A 19,609-nucleotide genomic window follows, 5' to 3' on the forward strand; every position below is an offset into this window, starting at 1 on the left:
GCATTGAACACTAAAATGGTGTTTGCTCATCTAATTTGCTATCATCCAATGTCAATGGTGGTGGCATCATCTAATTAAAAATTCTCCAAAATACTGGCCATAAAATGAATGGTCTTCACAGTGCAGCGTCTTGCACGTTGTTCAAGTGAAAAAAGTTGGGTCATGTTCAGTGTTTGAATTGTATATGATTTGGGCCACTGTAGCACTTGTGTGTCACAACACATAACTAACGGGCTCGATTCTTCATAATCCGCAGTATAGCACTAACTCACACCGATGTGAAGTCGCTTAGAAGATTCTGCTTTCCCATCATTAATGCTGAATAGTTACATCGCTTTTACGTAGTGGGTCTCGAGACACATCACGTGAACACAACATTTACACTCATTGCAGAGGAGCGTCTAATTTTACTTACAATCACATAACTAATGTCTTTGAAAGCGCAACTTCTCTTGGAAGAGCATGTTAAACCCTGGCTCCTAGTGCTAAGTGTTTAATATCTAACCATTACCCCAGTAATGTTAACAGTAAAGCTAACATTTAGGCAGCTAATACCGTGCGCCTGCGCAGTTCACTTCGGCATCTCAGATCAGTTCTGTGTGAGTGAAGTCTATTTGCGGAAGTTAAAATAAACGGAAACTGTGGTCGTGCATACTGTGCGACGAGGGCCGTACAGAAAACTGACAGCTCTGTTTACAGTACAATATGGTTTAGAAAACAGTGCAAATCGAACGATTTCTTATGGAATACTAACTAAAATAATATGTCAATTTAAATAACTGCTACGCGGTAGCTACCGGATATGACTGGTTGTCCATGCAATATTCTGGGAACAGAAGGGTCTTCACGTTGTGTAACACCAGACTGACCTTGCTTTTTTAAATGAAATACTTGGAGCTTGTTGCACAAGCACTGCAGCTGTGAAGTTGAGCAATGTCTTGGTTCGGAGGATTATCTGTGACAGGTATCTCTTTTGCTTTGAACAATTTCTAAAGAAAATGCTGTCGCCGGTGAATTAACTGTAACGTCAGGAAGAATTGACAGGTGTTGCTAATTATATACGCACTTTAAAATATTGTTTATGTGAGTGTTTTTGTAATTTTTGGTATTTTTCTTTATCAAGTTTATAGGCTTTTCGTAGGGCTTTTTATTCTTCGATTGAAATGACCTGTCAGTACGTATCACGTGTCAGCACTGTGGTTGTTAAAGCCTAGTTTTAACGTAATGTAACACAAGCCAATTGTTTAGTTATGTCCTTTCTCTCTGAAATTAGTTTTAAAAAATGATATAGTTTTAATTATTGCATTTTCACAATTCTTTGATTGTAGTATATCCTGTCTGATAATGAATTACAGTATAAGTGGCGGGGCCAGTGTTACAGTAATCGTGTTCCATGGAGAACAAATGACCTTGGTGCTTCAGGTACCTTTCTGCAACCCAGGAATTAAAATCGCCTCGACCTATGCAGTTTAAAAGTGGTATAAATGAACCTAACTAGCGCCATTCTGCAGTAGTTACCATATATATATATATATATATATATATATATATATATATATGATGTGATGTGATGTGATAATAATCACTTTTTAAAATGTATAGGTCTCTTTTAAAACGGAACAAGTTAAGTTATGAACTCCTGGTGTCATTTTCAAAGTGCACAGCCTCTCTTTACTAGGCTGAAAAGGTTTTTTTTTTGGTATACATAGGATAGGGGACTGTATAGGATTTAACCTCGAATTCAGTATGGCTACAGAAGCAACAGTTAACAGCACTGCTTCCCCTGGACTGCCAACACCAGCTCGCAAAGAATATTACTGGCTTCGCTCTTTTGCAGCAGGAGGTAAGGACAGCATGTTTTGATTCTAAAGAAATCTTATTTTAATGACACTAGGCCTAATTCAACAGTACTAAAATATGAAACTAGTGTCCTGAAATGTTTATGAACCACCAGCTCTGCTACTTTGAACAAAGGTGTTACAAACCAGATTGAAGAATGCTGCTCAAGAGCTATTGTGTGAACTATTATCTACATAGGTCTAAAATGTGCATTTTTTTTTTTAAAGAACATGTAGTTGCACATTTTTATTTTAAATCGTGATATCTGGTCCTACGCTAGGTTAAAGAAAGTTTTCAGTTGTCATGCCTTACTATCAGTAAGTCTGTTAAACCGCTTAGGAGGCAGTGTGGTCTGGTGGTTAAATTCCAGGGCTTATAACCAGAAGGTCACCGGTTCAAATCCCACCTCTGCCACTGACTGACTCACTGTGTGACCCTGAGCAAGTCGCTTAACCTCCTTGTGCTCCGTCCTGCGGATGAGATGTTAAATCAGTGTCCTATTGTAAGTGACTCTGCATATAATGCACAGTTCATAGCCTACTTCTGTAAAGCGCTTTGTGATGGTGGTCCACTATGAAAGGCACTATATAAAAATAAATATATTATTATTGTTATTGTTATTATTATCTTCATGTGTCTTCATGGTCAAAGCTTGTTACTGGCTGAAAGCAAGTCAAAATGGAAGCAGCTGGTTAGTTAATGACAGGAATGAAGATGATAAGGACGGAGACTATTTCACTCTCCAGGTGAAATGACCAAGGGAGTGCAAGCATGGCTTTCAAGTTCTAGATTTCTATAACCTTGTGTAGTACCACATTTCAACTTTTAAAAGTAAAATACATGCTTGCTGTAACATGTGCTTCTTTCAAAACTACACATTTGAGACCAGTAAAGTGAATGGAAGTACACAACAATTCACATTTATGAAATTATGTTGTTAGCTACAACCACGTTAATAATTGTGTACAATCTAAACATTTACATGTTACAGTTTTGTATGTGTGTTCTGCATGTTTTGAACAGGTATTGCAGGATGTTGTGCCAAGACAACCATTGCACCTTTGGACAGGGTGAAGATTTTATTACAGGCTCATAATCCCCACTATAAAGATCTAGGTAAGCACATTTTTTATGGCATGATAAACACTTCTTAATGTATTGTGGCAGATTAGGGAGCAGTATTGGGGACACTACATTCCCAGAATGCTACGGGAGTGAGCCAGGAGGAGGTACACCTGCCTGTGATTAGTGTGACACCTGCCTTTTGTTTGTGTATGCTTATAAAGTTTTTTGTAAATCGGTAAACGGCTTAGCCGTCTGATTTTAGTTAGTACTCCATGTGGGAGTTAGGTTTTTGTTTTGATTTTCACTTATTTCTGTAACTAATAAAAATGGGACGAGAGTGCTGTAAAAAAATTCAGTTCTTGTGCCTATGTCTGCTTAAAAGGGGCTATGAACCTTAGAATATGTAAAATCCTTTACAGTATTTATAACAGACAACATAGAATCTTTTAACTGTCATTAATAAAACATATAGGGCTATTTATTTTGGTTTCTTGAAACTATTCTCTATCCAAAAAGAATTAGCAGGTTAATGTTTAGGCAGTGTAGTAGGTGCAGTAGCATTATTGTGGGGGGATTTCAGGGACCTCTATATGCATGTTTCAGCAATAATGCCAACAAGCTTAATTTTCGTTTCTTTAACATATTCGATTTTCTTGTAGGAGTTTTCGCCACTCTCTGCTCTGTTCCACAGAAGGAAGGCTACCTTGGACTGTACAAAGGAAATGGAGCCATGATGGTTCGGATCTTCCCTTATGGAGCCATTCAGTTTATGGCATTTGACCAATACAAAAAGGTAGATTCATTCATGAAAATTTTTTTGTATTAGGTTGACCCGAAGCAATTGTTTTAGGTTTGAGTATGGTGAACTTGCACTCTGCTGTGCTTGAAATTGTAGCTTCAGTATTTTAAACAGTTTTGATTACCTGCATAGGTAGTGATACTTTATTAGCAAGAATAGAACAATGCACAAATTAAACACTATACCACACGGTGGGGGTGGGGGTGGGGGGTGGGGGTGGGGGTGGGGGGTGGGGGTGAGGTTGGGTGGTGCGGTGGGGGGTGGTAGTGAGGTTGGGTGGTGGGGTGGTGCATGGGAGGGGGGGGGGCTCCCATAACATTAGGCATCCTGACTAAGGAACCCCACCCAATGAATCCGTAGAAATGTGAAATTTTGTTTCTTAAAATCGCCCCCTTTTGTTCTTTAATCCAAAATGTACAGAACGGTTATTATATTTCGGTTAATTTTATTATTTAAAAATATTGAATCATTTTCATCAGCACAGACTGAATGTGTCCACACAGTTACAGTGCTCCCTTGGAGTTTCTTCATTCAATAATTCACTAATTTGATTAGTCCTACATTTTACTGTATAAGAGCCCCTCACTGAGTTATTGTTTTCAATATTTCATGTTTTCTTGGTGTATAATAGAGAGCACTATACGCATAACAAATACATTTCAAATGTTGTTTATTTTCAACAGTTACTGAGCAAAAAGTTAGGCATATCTGGACATGTTCACCGGTTAATGGCTGGATCTATGGCAGGTAAAGCTTTTATATTACATTTCACAGAAAAAAAACCTCTGCTTGCTGCATGTGCATGATGAATGCAACCTTCACAAGGACTGGACGCTTACCCTGTTGTTTTATCCGTATCTCTTTGTTATATAATTAAGTATACTTATAAACTTCAAAATTGTACTTCTTTTATCGTTTTATGTTGCTTTCCTATTAAGCAAACCCACGATAAAGTATTTACACCTAAACTCGCATATTTTATAATCCCTTTATCTTCAACTCAAACAATGCCATAGAACCGGTCTTACATTTTCTCAGATGAAGAGAAACTGTGTATTTTGATTATTTCCAAGCCTCACAAATATCAGCATTTACAGCTTTAGCAAAACTTCCAGTTCCTTGATTTGTGACTCCTACTCTTTCTCCTCCGTTCCTGAATCAATTAAAGATTCCTTTTTCCTGTGACGCGACATTAAGCAAGAGCAGGGAAGGCCCCCTGCCCAATCTGCAAGCAATTTCAATTTGTCTGAGAGAAGTAGCAAAGAAAAGCAGGATCTTAAACAAATAGGGAAAGGTAACACGGGGCACAGCGACAGACCTAGTCCCCGGAAGCTTTGTTACCGATTTAGGACTTAAATAATTTTATAATCAAAATACACATTCATCCTGCATTCATGTGTGTAAATGTCAGACTGATCTCACTCGTCAATCATGTTAAAGGTAATATTAGAAAGTGTGTTTGCTAAGAATAGATACTTTTAACCCTTTAACATCCAAGTATTTTTGCATGGAGAAGAGCTACGATATTGATGTTGGTGTAGTAAATATGTTTTATAATGTATATGAAAATGTTGGCTTTTGAGTGTGGTTTATAAACACAATGTGCTACAGAAGGGTGCAAAGTATGGATTTTTTCATTAACTTCATTAACTTGTTGACATGTATTACTAACAAGACAAGCTGCCAGCAGTCATGCCCATGCAGAGTCCAAGCAAGTTAAAATTAAAAGCCAACATACTCGGGTGAGAAATGTCAGCACTGTAATAAATAACACAGGAGCAGTACTAATCCCATGCCACCATTAACCCATTTCTCTTTCAATTGTATTCTCATTATAAGGAATAGGGTCGGTTAACTGTGTTGCCCCAAGTTAAACTACTGTGTTCTAATAAGGGTGCACTGTACTGGCCGGATCCCTTATAAAAGTTAATTAGTAAAATCTAGTTTAAGAAGCAGAGTGAAAACATGGTAAAGCATGGGTAAAAAAGGTATAGTAAGGAAGAACATAACGAAGACAGAGCTGATCTACTGTAGGATAAGCCTGATTGCTGTCACTCGGTTATTGCTGTAATAAATTTCTACAAGGTAGTTTTAAAATACAGGTTGCAAGGCATATGGATCCCTCTGCCCTGAGTGACTATAGGCAAAGTCTGGTGCTGCATTCAGCAATGCTGCTCTGTGTCTTCTATTAGAGAAGTAGATTCAAAGTATATTTATGTATATGTGTGTGTATATATATATATATATATATATATATATATATATATATATATATATATATATATATATATATATATATATATATATATATATACACACACAGTACTGTGCAAAAGTTTTAGGCAGGTGTGAAAAAATGCTGTAAAGTAAGAATGCTTTCAAAAATAGACATGTTAGTAGTTTATATTTATCAATTAACAAAATGCAAAGTGAGTGAACAGAAGAAAAATCTACATCAAATCAATATTTGGTGTGACCACCCTTTGCCTCAAAACAGCATCAATTCTTCTATGTACACTTGCACACAGTTTTTGAAGGAACTCGGCAGGTAGGTTGGCCCAAACATCTTGGAGAACTAACCACAGTTCTTCTGTGGATTTAGGCAGCCTCAGTTGCTTCTCTCTCTTCATGTAATCCCAGACAGACTCGATGATGTTGAGATCAGGGCTCTGTGGGGGCCATACCATCACTTCCAGGACTCCTTGTTCTTCTTTACGCTGAAGATAGTTCTTAATGACTTTCGCTGTATGTTTGGGGTCGTTGTCATGCTGCAGAATAAATTTGGGGCCAATCAGATGCCTCCCTGATGGTATTGCATGATGGATAAGTATCTGCCTGTACTTCTCAGCATTGAGGAGACCATTAATTCTGACCAAATCCCCAACTCCATTTGCAGAAATGCAGCCCCAAACTTGCAAGGAACCTCCACCATGCTTCACTGTTGCCTGCAGACACTCATTCGTGTACCGCTCTCCAGCCCTTCGGCGAACAAACTGCCTTCTGTTACAGCCAAATATTGCATCAGTCCAGAGCACCTGCTGCCATTTTTCTGCACCCCAGTTCCTGTGTTTTCGTGCATAGTTGAGTCGCTTGGCCTTGTTTCCACGTCGGAGGTATGGCTTTTTGGCCGCAAGTCTTCCATGAAGGCCACTTCTGACCAGACCTCCGTACAGTAGACAGGTGTACCAGGGTCCCACTGTTTTCTGCCAATTCTGAGCTGATGGCACTCCTGGACATCTTCCGATTGCGAAGGGAACTAAGCATGATGTGTCTTTCATCTGCTGCAGTAAGTTTCCTTGGCCGACCACTGCGTCTACGGTCCTTAGCGTTGCCCGTTTCTTTGTGCTTCTTCAAAAGAGCTTGGACAGCACGTCTGGAAACCCCTGTCTGCCTTGAAATTTCTGCCTGGGAGAGACCTTGCTGATGCAGTATAACTACCTTGTTTCTTGTTGCTGTGCTCAGTCTTGCCATGGTGTATGACTTTTGACAGTAAACTGTCTTCAGCAACCTCACCTTGTTAGCTGAGTTTGGCTGTTCCTCACCCAGTTTTATTCCTCCTACACAGCTGTTTCTGTTTCAGTTAATGATTGTGTTTCAGCCTACATATTGAATTGATGATCATTAGCACCTGTTTGGTATAATTGTTTAATCATACACCTGACTATATGCCTACAAAATCCCTGACTTTGTGCAAGTGTACCTAGAAGAATTGATGCTGTTTTGAAGGCAAAGGGTGGTCACATCAAATATGGATTTGATTTAGATTTTTCTTCTGTTCACTCACTTTGCATTTAGTTATTTGATAAATATAATCTATTAACATGTCTAGTTTTGAAAGCATTCTTACTTTACATCACTTTTTCACACCTGCCTAAAACTTTTGCACAGTACTGTGTGTGTGTGTGTGTATATATATATATATATATATATATATATATATATATATATATATATATACACAGCTCTGGAAAAAATTAAGAGACCACTGCAAAATTATCAGTTTCTCTGGTTTTACTATTTATAGGTATGTGTTTGGGTAAAATGAACATTTTTGTTTTATTCTATAAACTACTGACAACATTTCTCCCAAATTTCAAATAAAAATATTGTCATTTAGAGCATTTATTTGCAGAAAATGACAACTGGTCAAAATAACAAAAAAGATGCAGTGTTGTCAGACCTCGAATAATGCAAAGAAAATAAGTTCATATTCATTTTTAAACAACACAATACTAATGTTTTAACTTAGGAAGAGTTCAGAAATCAATATTTGGTGGAATAACACTGATTTTCAAGCACAGCTTTCATGCGTCTTGGCATGCTCTCCACCAGTCTTTCACATTGATGTTGGGTGACTTTATGCCACTCCTGGCGCAAAAATTCAAGCAGCTCGGCTTTGTTTGATGGCTTGTGACCATCCATCTTCCTCTTGATCACATTCCAGAGGTTTTCAATGGGGTTCAGGTCTGGAGATTGGGCTGGCCATGACAGGGTCTTGATCTGGTGGTCCTCCATCCACACCTTGATTGACCTGGCTGTGTGGCATGGAGCATTGTCCTGCTGGAAAAACCAATCCTCAGAGTTGGGGAACATTGTCAGAGCAGAAGGAAGCAAGTTTTCTTCCAGGACAACCTTGTACTTGGCTTGATTCATGCCAAAGCTGCCCGATTCCAGCCTTGCTGAAGCACCCCCAGATCATCACCGATCCTCCACCACATTTCACAGTGGGTGCGAGACACTGTGGCTTGTAGGCCTCTCCAGGTCTCCGTCTAACCATTAGACGACCAGGTGTTGGGCAAAGCTGAAAACTGGACTCATCTGGGGGTGCTTCAGCAAGGCTGGAATCGGGCAGATTTGTCTTTGTGAAGGACGCATGAATCAAGCCAAGTACAAGGTTGTCCTGGAAGAAAACTTGCTTCCTTCTGCTCTGACAATGTTCCCCAACTCTGAGGATTGGTTTTTCCAGCAGGACAATGCTCCATGCCACACAGCCAGGTCAATCAAGGTGTGGATGGAGGACCACCAGATCAAGACCCTGTCATGGCCAGCCCAATCTCCAGACCTGAACCCCATTGAAAACCTCTGGAATGTGATCAAGAGGAAGATGGATGGTCACAAGCCATCAAACAAAGCCGAGCTGCTTGAATTTTTGCGCCAGGAGTGGCATAAAGTCACCCAACATCAATGTGAAAGACTGGTGGAGAGCATGCCAAGACGCTTGAAAATCAGTGTTATTCCACCAAATATTGATTTCTGAACTCTTCCTAAGTTAAAACATTAGTATTGTGTTGTTTAAAAATGAATATGAACTTATTTTCTTTGCATTATTCGAGGTCTGACAACACTGCATCTTTTTTGTTATTTTGACCAGTTGTCATTTTCTGCAAATAAATGCTCTAAATGACAATATTTTTATTTGAAATTTGGGAGAAATGTTGTCAGTAGTTTATAGAATAAAACAAAAATGTTCATTTTACCCAAACACATACCTATAAATAGTAAAACCAGAGAAACTGATAATTTTGCAGTGGTCTCTTAATTTTTTCCAGAGCTGTGTATATATATATATATATATATACACACACTACCGGTCAAAAGTTTTAGAACACCTCCATTTTTCCAGTTTGTATTGAAATTTACGCAGTTTAATGTCTCAATGTACTCTGAAATTAAAGCATAGAACAAATAAACAATTGGAGATAAAAAAGAAATCATGGAATCGTTTTGTTTAACAAAATTTAATCTAAATTTTTGACTCATCAAAGTAGCCACCTTTTGCAGATATAACAGCTGAACACACTCGTGGCATTCTTTCTACAATGGAAATCAAATATTGTTCGGAAAGTTCTTCCCAACACTGTTGCAGAAGTTCCCACAAATGTGTTGCACTTGTAGGTTGCTTTGCTTTCACCCTTCTGTCCAGTTCATCCCAAACCAGCTCGATGGGGTTTAAGTCTGGAGACTGTGCTGGCCATTCCATGATTTGAAGCCTACCGTCTTGTTCTTTTCTTCTAAGGTAGTTCTGACATAGCCTGGAGGTATGTTTTGAGTCATTATCTTGCTGTAGGATGAACCCCTGACCAACTAGGCGTATACCAGAGGGCATTGCATGGCGCTGCAAAATGCTGTGGTAGCAGTTTTGGTTCAGGGTGCCACTCACTCTGTGCAAGTCGCCGACTCTGGATCCAGCAAAAGAGCCCCAGACCATCACGCTTCCTCCTCCATGTTTGACAGTTGGTGTCACACACTGAGGAACCATCCTTTCGCCTACTCGACGGCGTACAAAAACCCTGCGTGACGAACCGAAGATTTCAAATTTTGATTCATCGGTCCATAAGACCTTCTTCCAGTCTTCAGTAGTCCACTGGCGGTGCTTCATGGCCCAGGCAAGCCTCTTTTTCTTATTTTGCCATCTTAGCAATGGCTTTCTTACTGCCACTCGACCTGTCAAACCTGCAGCTCGAAGTCTTCTCTTCACAGTTGAAACTGAGACTTGCTTACTTCGACCAGTGTTAAGCTGTGCTTGAAGCTGTTGTCCTGTGAGCCGCCTATCACGCAAGCTGTTGACTCTCAGAAACTTGTCTTCTGATTCTGTTGTGGCTTTGGGTCTGCCAGACCTCTTCCTGATGGTGTAGGAAACTGTACTCACTGACACCTTGGCTTTCTTTGCAATTTCTCTAAAGGAAAGACCTACACTTTTAAGGGTTATAATGGTCTGTCTGTCTTCCTTTGTTAATTGCCTTTTTCTCGCCATTATGAGAGCAATATACTACTTCCTGCAGTACAATACTGCAAATAATGCTTAAGAGGATGTAGTAACACAGTCTGTTTCAACACTGCTTTTATACAGACAGAGGGTTTGTAAGTAATCAACAAAAGTTGGGACACCTGTAGGAATTGTTAGCATCAACTTTCAAGGCTTAATTTACTTCCATTGCTGCAGAACAGCTGTAAGTTATTAACCCATTACTTGTTCCCTGAAAGGCCTTTTTGTATAACTCTGAAATGTACATTATTTTTCAGTTTTTGGTAACCTAAACTTTTTTTTTTTTTTTACCTCTGGCAGTTTACCGCTTACCTTTGTACCATTTCAGGTTATTCACTGGACTTGAACTGCTTAAATTTCAATAAAAACTGGAAAAATGGGGGTGTTCTAAAACTTTTGACCGGTAGTGTGTGTGTGTGTGTATGTATATGTGTGTATATATATATATATATATATATATAATATATATATATATATATATATATATATATATATATATATATATATATATATATATATATATATATATATATATATATATTTAAATATAACACACACATTTTATTTGTACGGCCCCATGAACTTTATATGATGCAATCATTCTGAATGTTTTTTTTGCAAATGTTTTGTTTTTTGTTTTTTTGCAAAAGCTGCGATAGAAATATGTAATGTGTTTTATATTTGTAAGCACCAGCACCATCTAGTGCACAGCAGTGTATTGCTAGTAATACAGAGAGAATCTTGATCCAAAGTAGCTGATCTTTATTTCTACTGTATGGAGACACTTGGACTGATCAGCCTGCTAACTCAGCTCCCAAACTTGGGTAAAAGTAGACAAACCTATCAACAAATAAACACAATATTTCAGTAGTGTAAAAATAATCACTCTGAATTATTGGAAAGAAAAGGTAAGTAAATAAAACAAGAACACATAATTTGAATCTATTCTGTCATGATTAATTCATCGTTACAATGTTACTGATTTCCGATATGTTTTTGCTTTGTTTCTTCGCACTGGTTGTAGGAATCACAGCAGTCATTTGCACATACCCACTGGATGTCATTAGAGTGCGGCTTGCATTTCAAGTAAAAGGGCATCACAGATACACTGGGATTATCCATGCTTTCCAGACCATTTACAAAAGCGTAAGCATTCTGACAAACTGTGATAACTGTATTGTATGTATTCAGGTATAATGCTTTATAACCTTTTCTAAAAACCATGACTGAAGAAATCACACTTCTAAGTACTGAAAGAAACCCTAAAATAAGCTATACATTCAGTTATTATACATTCATTTTAACTATAAGAAATTAACCATATGATTCCGTTTTAATTATGGCATCTTTGTAGCAGCTTTTAAAAAGTACCAAAAAACTAAAACTGCTACAAAGGATAGTGGTGTGATGTATAATGCTTTTTAAAAGCATTCTTGGATTAATCCAATGCACTGGTCAAAATGTCTGTTGAATTGGTTTCTATATGTTTTACCTTTCATTCACATTAATACAAATTCTGTTCTTAAAGGAGTGATGTCATCTTACCGCTGATTTACTTTATTAACATTGTTAAAATCCTTTGGTTCTTCATTTGTTTTTTAAGGCGATATTTAAAATGCAACCTGCAACCAGCAGCAGCTTTGATTTATTGCAGTCACTTAACAAATACGTAACAAACAACATCTGTCTTGTTTATAACCGCAGAGATAGAGGCAACTGTTAACCGTAATACCCATAGTGTTGCACAAATGAAATAATCACCTGGTGACATTGTGAATGATTCCACCTGTCTGCTTGTAAATATTTCCTCTGTAACCAGCTGCTGCTATCTGATTATTCCATATGTCATCAGTGTTTTGTGACAGAGTCAGCTCTTACTTGGGAACAGTCGCCAAGAGAAAGAGAATTATTTTTCTAAACATCAGTGTATCCACTTCATGCAACAATGCTGGCGCTCTGATTTGAAATGAGTGGCATAATGTGGGAACAGAAAACCAGCACTGTTGCAGGAGGGAGCATGATCTGAAACATTTTCTTTCTTCTGGTGAACGCTGTCATGTAAATGTTAAGAAATGTATGGCCCAGTTGTATCGACCCATGATGTGTGATTAAAAATATAATGCCGAGGTACGGCAGGACACTGCAAAGGTAATGCAATACATTTTTTGTAAGCACTGCAGGAAGTTCTGTAATACTTTAAAGGGGTTCTAGCTAATTAAATAATTACATATAACATATATGTGACATTTGTAGTTTTGAAAGAAGTACATGTTATAGGAAATAAAATATATTACCCTATATTAAATAGGTTAAAATGAGTTCTCAGGCTTTAAGGTTTTCACTTTATAGGTAATTTCACTTATTTCCTGCAAATAAGGGATGCAAACTAAGAACTATCTTTTACCTAGCATGGTATTGGATATCCTTTATTTAAAAGACAATATATGTTTGCTATAGCATGTGCTTTCTTCAAAACTACACAAGTGGGTGTATATGGGAAGTGCACAACAGCTACGTTTTATTTAAGTTTCATTAGTTATAATCCCTTTAAGTGCATAATGACTTCAGTTTCTATCTTTTTAAAGGAAGGGGGTGTCTCAGGATTTTATAGAGGACTAATGCCTACCGTCATAGGAATGGCCCCTTATGCAGGTAATATATCCGAAGAATACAATTTGGCAACAGTGAGCTTTGGTTAGCTACAAAAAGCTGAAGCCTCTCTTGTGGTAATTCTGTTACAGGGTTTTCATTTTTCACCTTCGGGACATTGAAAAGCCTTGGACTTTCCCATGCACCCACCCTCCTTGGAAGACCTTCTTCAGATAACCCTGAGGTCTTAGTGTTGAAAACGCATGTCAACCTGCTTTGTGGTGGAATAGCAGGAGCAATAGCGCAGACGATATCGTAAGTTTCACATTTATACTCATTGCGCATACACGAGTATGGAGACATACTGCAATATAATAATTTATTACAGGATTTACAGGGTTCATTTTTAAGGCTCTAAAGTTATGACATAACAGAAGACCTTGGAGCTAAGATCAAGAGTAATGGGATTCAAAATATTAAAAAATATATAATAATAAATAAATAAATCTCGTCACCTGGTAGCGTTGTGTGCAGGGTGAGTTGTGTAGTCGGCGGGTGCCGGTCCTTGCTGGATGTGGAGGCACAGCCAGCAGGGACTGTTTCTCCTCATCGCGCTACATCCGACCTTACAGGCCAGGCGCTTGGTGACCTCAAGTAAACACCTGTAAGGCTGGCCTTTGTCCTCCAGAGGTCGGTAGAGTGCCGACATCGGCTTTATCATGTTATTATAATATTTTTACTGGTCATGCTCTTTTTTGTTTTTTCTAAGATCCTTTTTAAATGGCTTATCACTATTATATCAGTCATTGTTTTGTCAAGCATTTGAGTCAACCATTAATTGAAAACCTGTTTTCTTTAACTCATTTTGCATATCAACAGTCTCAAAAATCCCTTTTGTTGTTAACTGCAGATATTGAAGTTATTTTTGCATGACACAGGTGAACTTTTTCAGGACTGCAGTATAGCTCAGTCTTGGTTTCAGTCTGACTGTGGCAGGTATAAGGATCCCATGTGCAAACCCACACCCACGCTAGATGCTTCAGACATACTCATGGTTGCCGGAGATTCGTTTTCCAAAATATATCCAAAATTGACAAGCCGTCTCCTTATTAACAGGACTCTTTCATTTATAAAAGAGACTTGTGCAGGACCACTGTTTTGTATTATGTTTAAGATTGCTCTTACAAGACCTATGTTTTAACAGCTATCCACTGGATGTAGCACGACGTCGGATGCAGTTGGGATCAATCCTGCCAGATTCTAAGAAATGTCTGTAAGTATTCATTCCAATTAATGACTGAATAAAGAAGAAATCCTTTATGTGAATTACAGCCTTGAAAAAATAATGTACAGTATTACTTAAAGTAACATATGATGTTTACCTTAAGTAGGTTTAAGTGGATTCCATTCTACTATTTCTTTCACGATAGCAAGATTAATGAGATTTTATCAAGGTTTTAAATTATGCAGGTTATTTTTTTTCAGTGGTTCAGAGCTGTAGAATTAAAGGGATACTAACATTAACAACCCAAATAATACAGGGACATCAGGCCAATAAAAATATTCTAATGATCATCAATTCAATATGTAGGTTGAGACACAGTCATTAACTGAAACAGAAATAGCTGTGTAGGAGGAATAAAACTGGGTGAGGAACAGCCAAACTCAGCTAACAAGGTGAGGTTGCTGAAGACAGTTTACTGTCAAAAGTCATACACCATGGCAAGACTGAGCACAGCAACAAGACACAAGGTAGTTATACTGCATCAGCAAGGTCTCTCCCAGGCAGAAATTTCAAGGCAGACAGGGGTTTCCAGATTTGCTGTCCAAGCTCTTTTGAAGAAGCACAAAGAAACGGGCAACGTTGAGGACCGTAGACACAGTGGTCGGCCAAGGAAACTTACTGCAGCAGATGAAAGACACATCATGCTTAGTTCCCTTCGCAATCGGAAGATGTCCAGCAGTGCCATCAGCTCAGAATTGGCAGAAAACAGTGGGACCCTGGTACACCCATCTACTGTCTGGAGAAGTCTGGTCAGAAGTGGCCTTCATGGAAGACTTGCGTCCAAAAAGCCATACCTCCGACGTGGAAACAAAGCCTAGCGACTCAACTATGCACGAAAACACAGGGACTGGGGTGCAGAAAAATGGCAGCAGGTGCTCTGGACTGATGAGTCAAAATTTGAAATATTTGGCTGTAGCAGAAGGCAGTTTGTTCGCCGAAGGGCTGGAGAGCGGTACACGAATGAGTGTCTGCAGGCAACAGTGAAGCATGGTGGAGGTTCCTTGCAAGTTTGGGGCTGCATTTCTGCAAATGGAGTTGGGGATTTGGTCAGAATTAATGGTCTCCTCAATGCTGAGAAGTACAGGCAGATACTTATCCATCATGCAATACCATCAGGGAGGCATCTGATTGGCCCCAAATTTATTCTGCAGCATGACAACGACCCCAAACATACAGCGAAAGTCATTAAGAACTATCTTCAGCGTAAAGAAGAACAAGGAGTCCTGGAAGTGATGGTATGGCCCCCACAGAGCCCTGATCTCAACATCATCGAGTCTGTCTGGGATTAGATGAAGAGAGAGAAGCAATTGAGGCTACCTAAATCCACAGAAGAACTGTGGTTAGTTCTCCAAGATGTTTGGGCCAACCTACCTGCTGAGTTCCTTCAAAAACTGTGTGCAAGTGTACCTAGAAGAATTGATGCTGTTTTGAAGGCAAAGGGTGGTCACACCAAATATTGATTTGATGTAGATTTTTCTTCTGTTCACTCACTTTGCATTTTGTTAATTGATAAATATAAACTATTAACATGTCTATTTTTGAAAGCATTCTTACTTTACAGCACTTTTTCACACCTGCCTAAAACTTTTGCACAGTACTGTGTATATATATATATATATATATATATATATACACCACCGGTCAAAAGTTTTAGAACACCTATATATATATATATATATATATGAGAGCAACGAAACTGGGCAAGTTGAGGCAAACGACAGGAACAGTAATAGAAAAAAGACCTCTTGTATGAACTACAGAATATAGCATTTTGACAAGTACACACAACACCTTCTCATATATTTTAATACAAATGGGATAAGGAGGTTTTTTTCCCCCTCTACAGCTGCTTTAAAAATAACTTTATTACCCTGAAAAATAAAATGAAAAAGACAAAATGACTTATCTCTTGCATTAAAAAAAAAAAATGTCATTCAGTTGGTACGACAGTGAAAACAGGTTTATGCAGTTGTACGAGAAGCATTTGCTATGAAATATTTATTTTGTTGAGATTAAATTAACGATTTACAGTCTGGTATTATAACTTTCACGGGGAGCGACAGATTTATTAACAACTGCCATTCTCCTTCTCTTTTGGCAGTACATTGTCCAACACCCTGAAGCACGTGTACACCACATATGGAGTGAAGAAAGGGCTGTACCGTGGGCTTTCCCTGAACTACATCCGCTGTATACCCTCCCAGGCTGTTGCTTTTACCACCTATGAGTTTATGAAGCAGACCTTACACCTCAACTGAGGACACATTCTGTGATATACCCAGCACAAAATACATGTTTTTAAATAAGTCAGTGAAATATCTACTAACAAAATCAACGGTTTCACAAACATATAAAAAGTTTTACAACAATTGCTGATGATCAGTGATAAGGCTGCCACCAGCTGTTAAAAAGAAAACTGTAATTTACAGCCTTAAATCGTGGTTTAAAAAGCCAGTTTAATTAATGTCCTGTTGCATAGCTTTTTTAAATCAATCTATTTTTCTATTATTTGTTGTTTTATTGTGATTGATTTGTTTTCACAAGGAAGCAAATAGATGTTTGAGTATTCTTTTGAAATATTCTTTAAAAATTCTAATGAAAAAAGTGAATGTTCTTTTTTTAATTAACTGGAAAAAAGTAGCAGATGTTTTTTGAGTAGAGGCAGTAAACCTGAACCCTGTATCCCACTTAATTACAAACTCACTTTCTATAATAGAAAGCATTTTATTTATTTTCTGATGTTAACACTTTTACCAGTGTAACACCACTAGCAAGAAAGCTTACTTCACAAAAAGCTTTTTTTAATGTTATCTTTATACTAATGTTTTGCCGATGAATACATTTCAAGCAATTGTTTGAATATTTATTTCGGCACATCAAAAAAACACTTACCTGTGCATAAAGTAAACATTAATGGCTAATGCCTAAAGATATGGTGAACAATACAGCTTTTTCTTTGTTATTTAAGAAAACTGTTGGACCTTCTGCTGCAGTAAAGTAGCAGAAGCAACACTATTTGACTTAGTGGTAAGTAGCTTTCAAGGAGGAGGAAGCTTGTGCCCTTACAGCTGAAACTACCTGTAAGGACCTAAACAAACTAGAATGGCAACAAGGTCTGAAAAGTGTAAATGTAATTTGACTGAATAGCAGTGCAAGTGTTCTCTTTGTTTGTTTGTGACTTGGCTTGTTTACAGATTATTCTTTTTTTAAATCACCGTAAATAGGCATCTCCTGTAAATCCCCTTCTTCAGCAGCTCGGATCTGATCTCATGTTTTGGAAATTCATTGGCAAAATGTATCCAGCACCCGTATTGTAGGTCTGCGACTTTCTGATTAGAGATCAGAAGCTTTCAGTGATTCTCAAGGTAAGGTTTGATTGTGTTTTCGTGCAATTAAGTAGTATTTTTTATAAAGCTGCTGCTGCACAGTCTGTGGTTGTCAATGTCATTTTTTTAGTGATCTGCATGATAGAAAATGCACACTTCAGAAATACTGGATCTAGTTTAATGATTCAAACAGAGGTGGGAATTATTATCTTCCTTTTACTTTACATAGTGTAAGTCCCACTGATGTTTTCCTGCAGGGGTGATTGATTGACTCCCTTGTCACTAAATACAATACAATACAAAAGAACACCTTTCTATAAGGCTGGTTGTATTAAGATCCTTGAAATAGACCTCATTGTCTTTGTATTTGATACACATTTGTATTCTTTGATTCTCACTCTAGTTTCTTTTAATGTACTGGTGCATTGTTTTAACCTCTCTTTCCACTGGGGATGCACTGCTTTTGTTCACAAGTACACCAATGTGTCATTTTAGTATTGTATTGGAAGATTTACATTTTAAAACCATAGTAGTGAATAAAGAAGTAGGGAAAAGCTAATTTAGTTTAAATATTATAATATATATATTTGGTTATTTATAATTGTTATTTTTGTGGTTGTGACCTTAAAGCTTCTATACATACACGCATACTCGCTGAATGGAGTGTAAATAGAATAGCATAAACTTACACATTTCATTTAGTAACTGACTTCTTCCTCTCTTGACCGTAAGATTCTAGAGTCACCGCAAGGTCTTCCAATAATATTTTCCCATTTGGTTTGTAACGGAGACGTATCCAAGTGTTAAAAACCTTATGCAATTTTTCTTCTGGAGTTTGTGATTCTTCTGATCAGGTTCTTAACAACAGAGAACAGGCCATTCTTTTCTTTCTTTTTTTTAAACTTGTTTTCTTACTACACTTATTACGTGGTTACCTTATATTCAGAATAATGGGGTCTATATTCTTTCACAAGAAACACTGAAAGTCATTTCTGCTGCTGGAAATGTTTTTATTTTATTTTTTTTATTATTATTTCTCAATAGTTGCATTTAATATCAAATGTTTTCAACTCAGCATTTATCATGCATCATTTTTCAATTCTGAAAGTATTTAATAGGAGTTGAAGAACATTTTTTAAATTTTTTGTGAGGAAATATATTACTATTAATAAAGTTGTAGTGCACTGTGTGCACATAGTACTGCTGTGATGTGTAGTTGGTCTTTTAGAGAACGCAATCATATATATTGTTTAACCTGAATCTATTGTACTTTGTACTTTTTATCTATGCTAATTTGTAGCAGTGATGACGAATTCTAAGTCTAAATAGTACTGTGAATGTTTTGGTGTGGTACTGAGGAAAATAACTATATTAGACATGATAACATTATTGTTTAAAATTTGCAAATACAAAGCTATGCCTGGTAGTACTATTCTATTCTATATACATGAGTCCTTCTGATACATTTTCCATGTGTGGTTTCTTGGGTTGAAGGCACGTCATTTATTTTCCCCTGGTTTTCTTTGTGGGAGTAGTGTCTTTGAAAAAACGGACATTGTTATTTTAAAAACAAAATGTATGTGGTTTGAATAAATGTGTGGGCTTTTCAAATGTGTTCAGTCTTTTCATTATTTCTCAATAGAAAAAACAAACAAAAAACCTTTCAATGGAAATAGTTAAATTAGAGCATCTTTGTACATTTTTACTTCAGACACTGAGAAAAGGAAAACAAATCCTGGACTGTCCACCTCCATCCACCTAATGCAGTGGTTTTCAAGCTGTGGTACGCGCACCAAAACTAGTACGTGACAGGCTTGCAACTGGTACACACCGGCAGGTGTTCTTTATGACAATAGGATTCCTCAACCATGATACTCCCTCAATTGTAATGTATCTGTTTGTACCACTGAATCACAGAGAAATTAGAGATTTTGATGAGG

At 37.6% G+C, this 19,609-nt stretch overlaps 1 protein-coding gene across 2 annotated transcripts; it reads left to right on the top strand.

Annotated features, from left to right (window-relative positions):
* The first annotated feature begins 588 nt into the window (after nt 1–588).
* Nucleotides 589–19,284, top strand: slc25a16 (solute carrier family 25 member 16). Of its 2 annotated transcripts, none has more exons than XM_034031794.3 (10): nt 589–964; nt 1,710–1,843; nt 2,863–2,955; nt 3,564–3,697; nt 4,387–4,450; nt 11,494–11,615; nt 13,055–13,121; nt 13,211–13,373; nt 14,263–14,331; nt 16,445–19,284. In XM_034031794.3, the coding sequence occupies exons 2-10, from the start codon at nt 1,747–1,749 to the stop codon at nt 16,599–16,601; spliced, it is 966 nt and encodes a 321-aa protein (XP_033887685.3). In that variant the 5' UTR covers nt 589–964; nt 1,710–1,746; the 3' UTR covers nt 16,602–19,284. The 2 variants fall into 2 exon arrangements, with proteins under 2 accessions (XP_033887685.3, XP_058891754.1); XM_059035771.1 differs by lacking the exon at nt 589–964 and adding an exon at nt 991–1,083.
* The last annotated feature ends 325 nt before the right edge of the window (nt 19,285–19,609 follow it).

Source organism: Acipenser ruthenus, chromosome 13 (genome assembly GCF_902713425.1).
Source record: "Acipenser ruthenus chromosome 13, fAciRut3.2 maternal haplotype, whole genome shotgun sequence".
NCBI classification, from domain to species: domain Eukaryota; kingdom Metazoa; phylum Chordata; class Actinopteri; order Acipenseriformes; family Acipenseridae; genus Acipenser; species Acipenser ruthenus.

What these genes read in the sequence shown, in the direction of transcription:
- slc25a16 (XM_059035771.1), top strand. An exon ending in TCCCCACTATAAAGATCTAG is followed by an intron (nt 2,956 to 3,563) that starts GTAAGCACATTT and finishes ATTTTCTTGTAG; the next exon opens with GAGTTTTCGCCACTCTCTGC. An exon ending in GCAATAGCGCAGACGATATC is followed by an intron (nt 13,374 to 14,262) that starts GTAAGTTTCACA and finishes ATGTTTTAACAG; the next exon opens with CTATCCACTGGATGTAGCAC.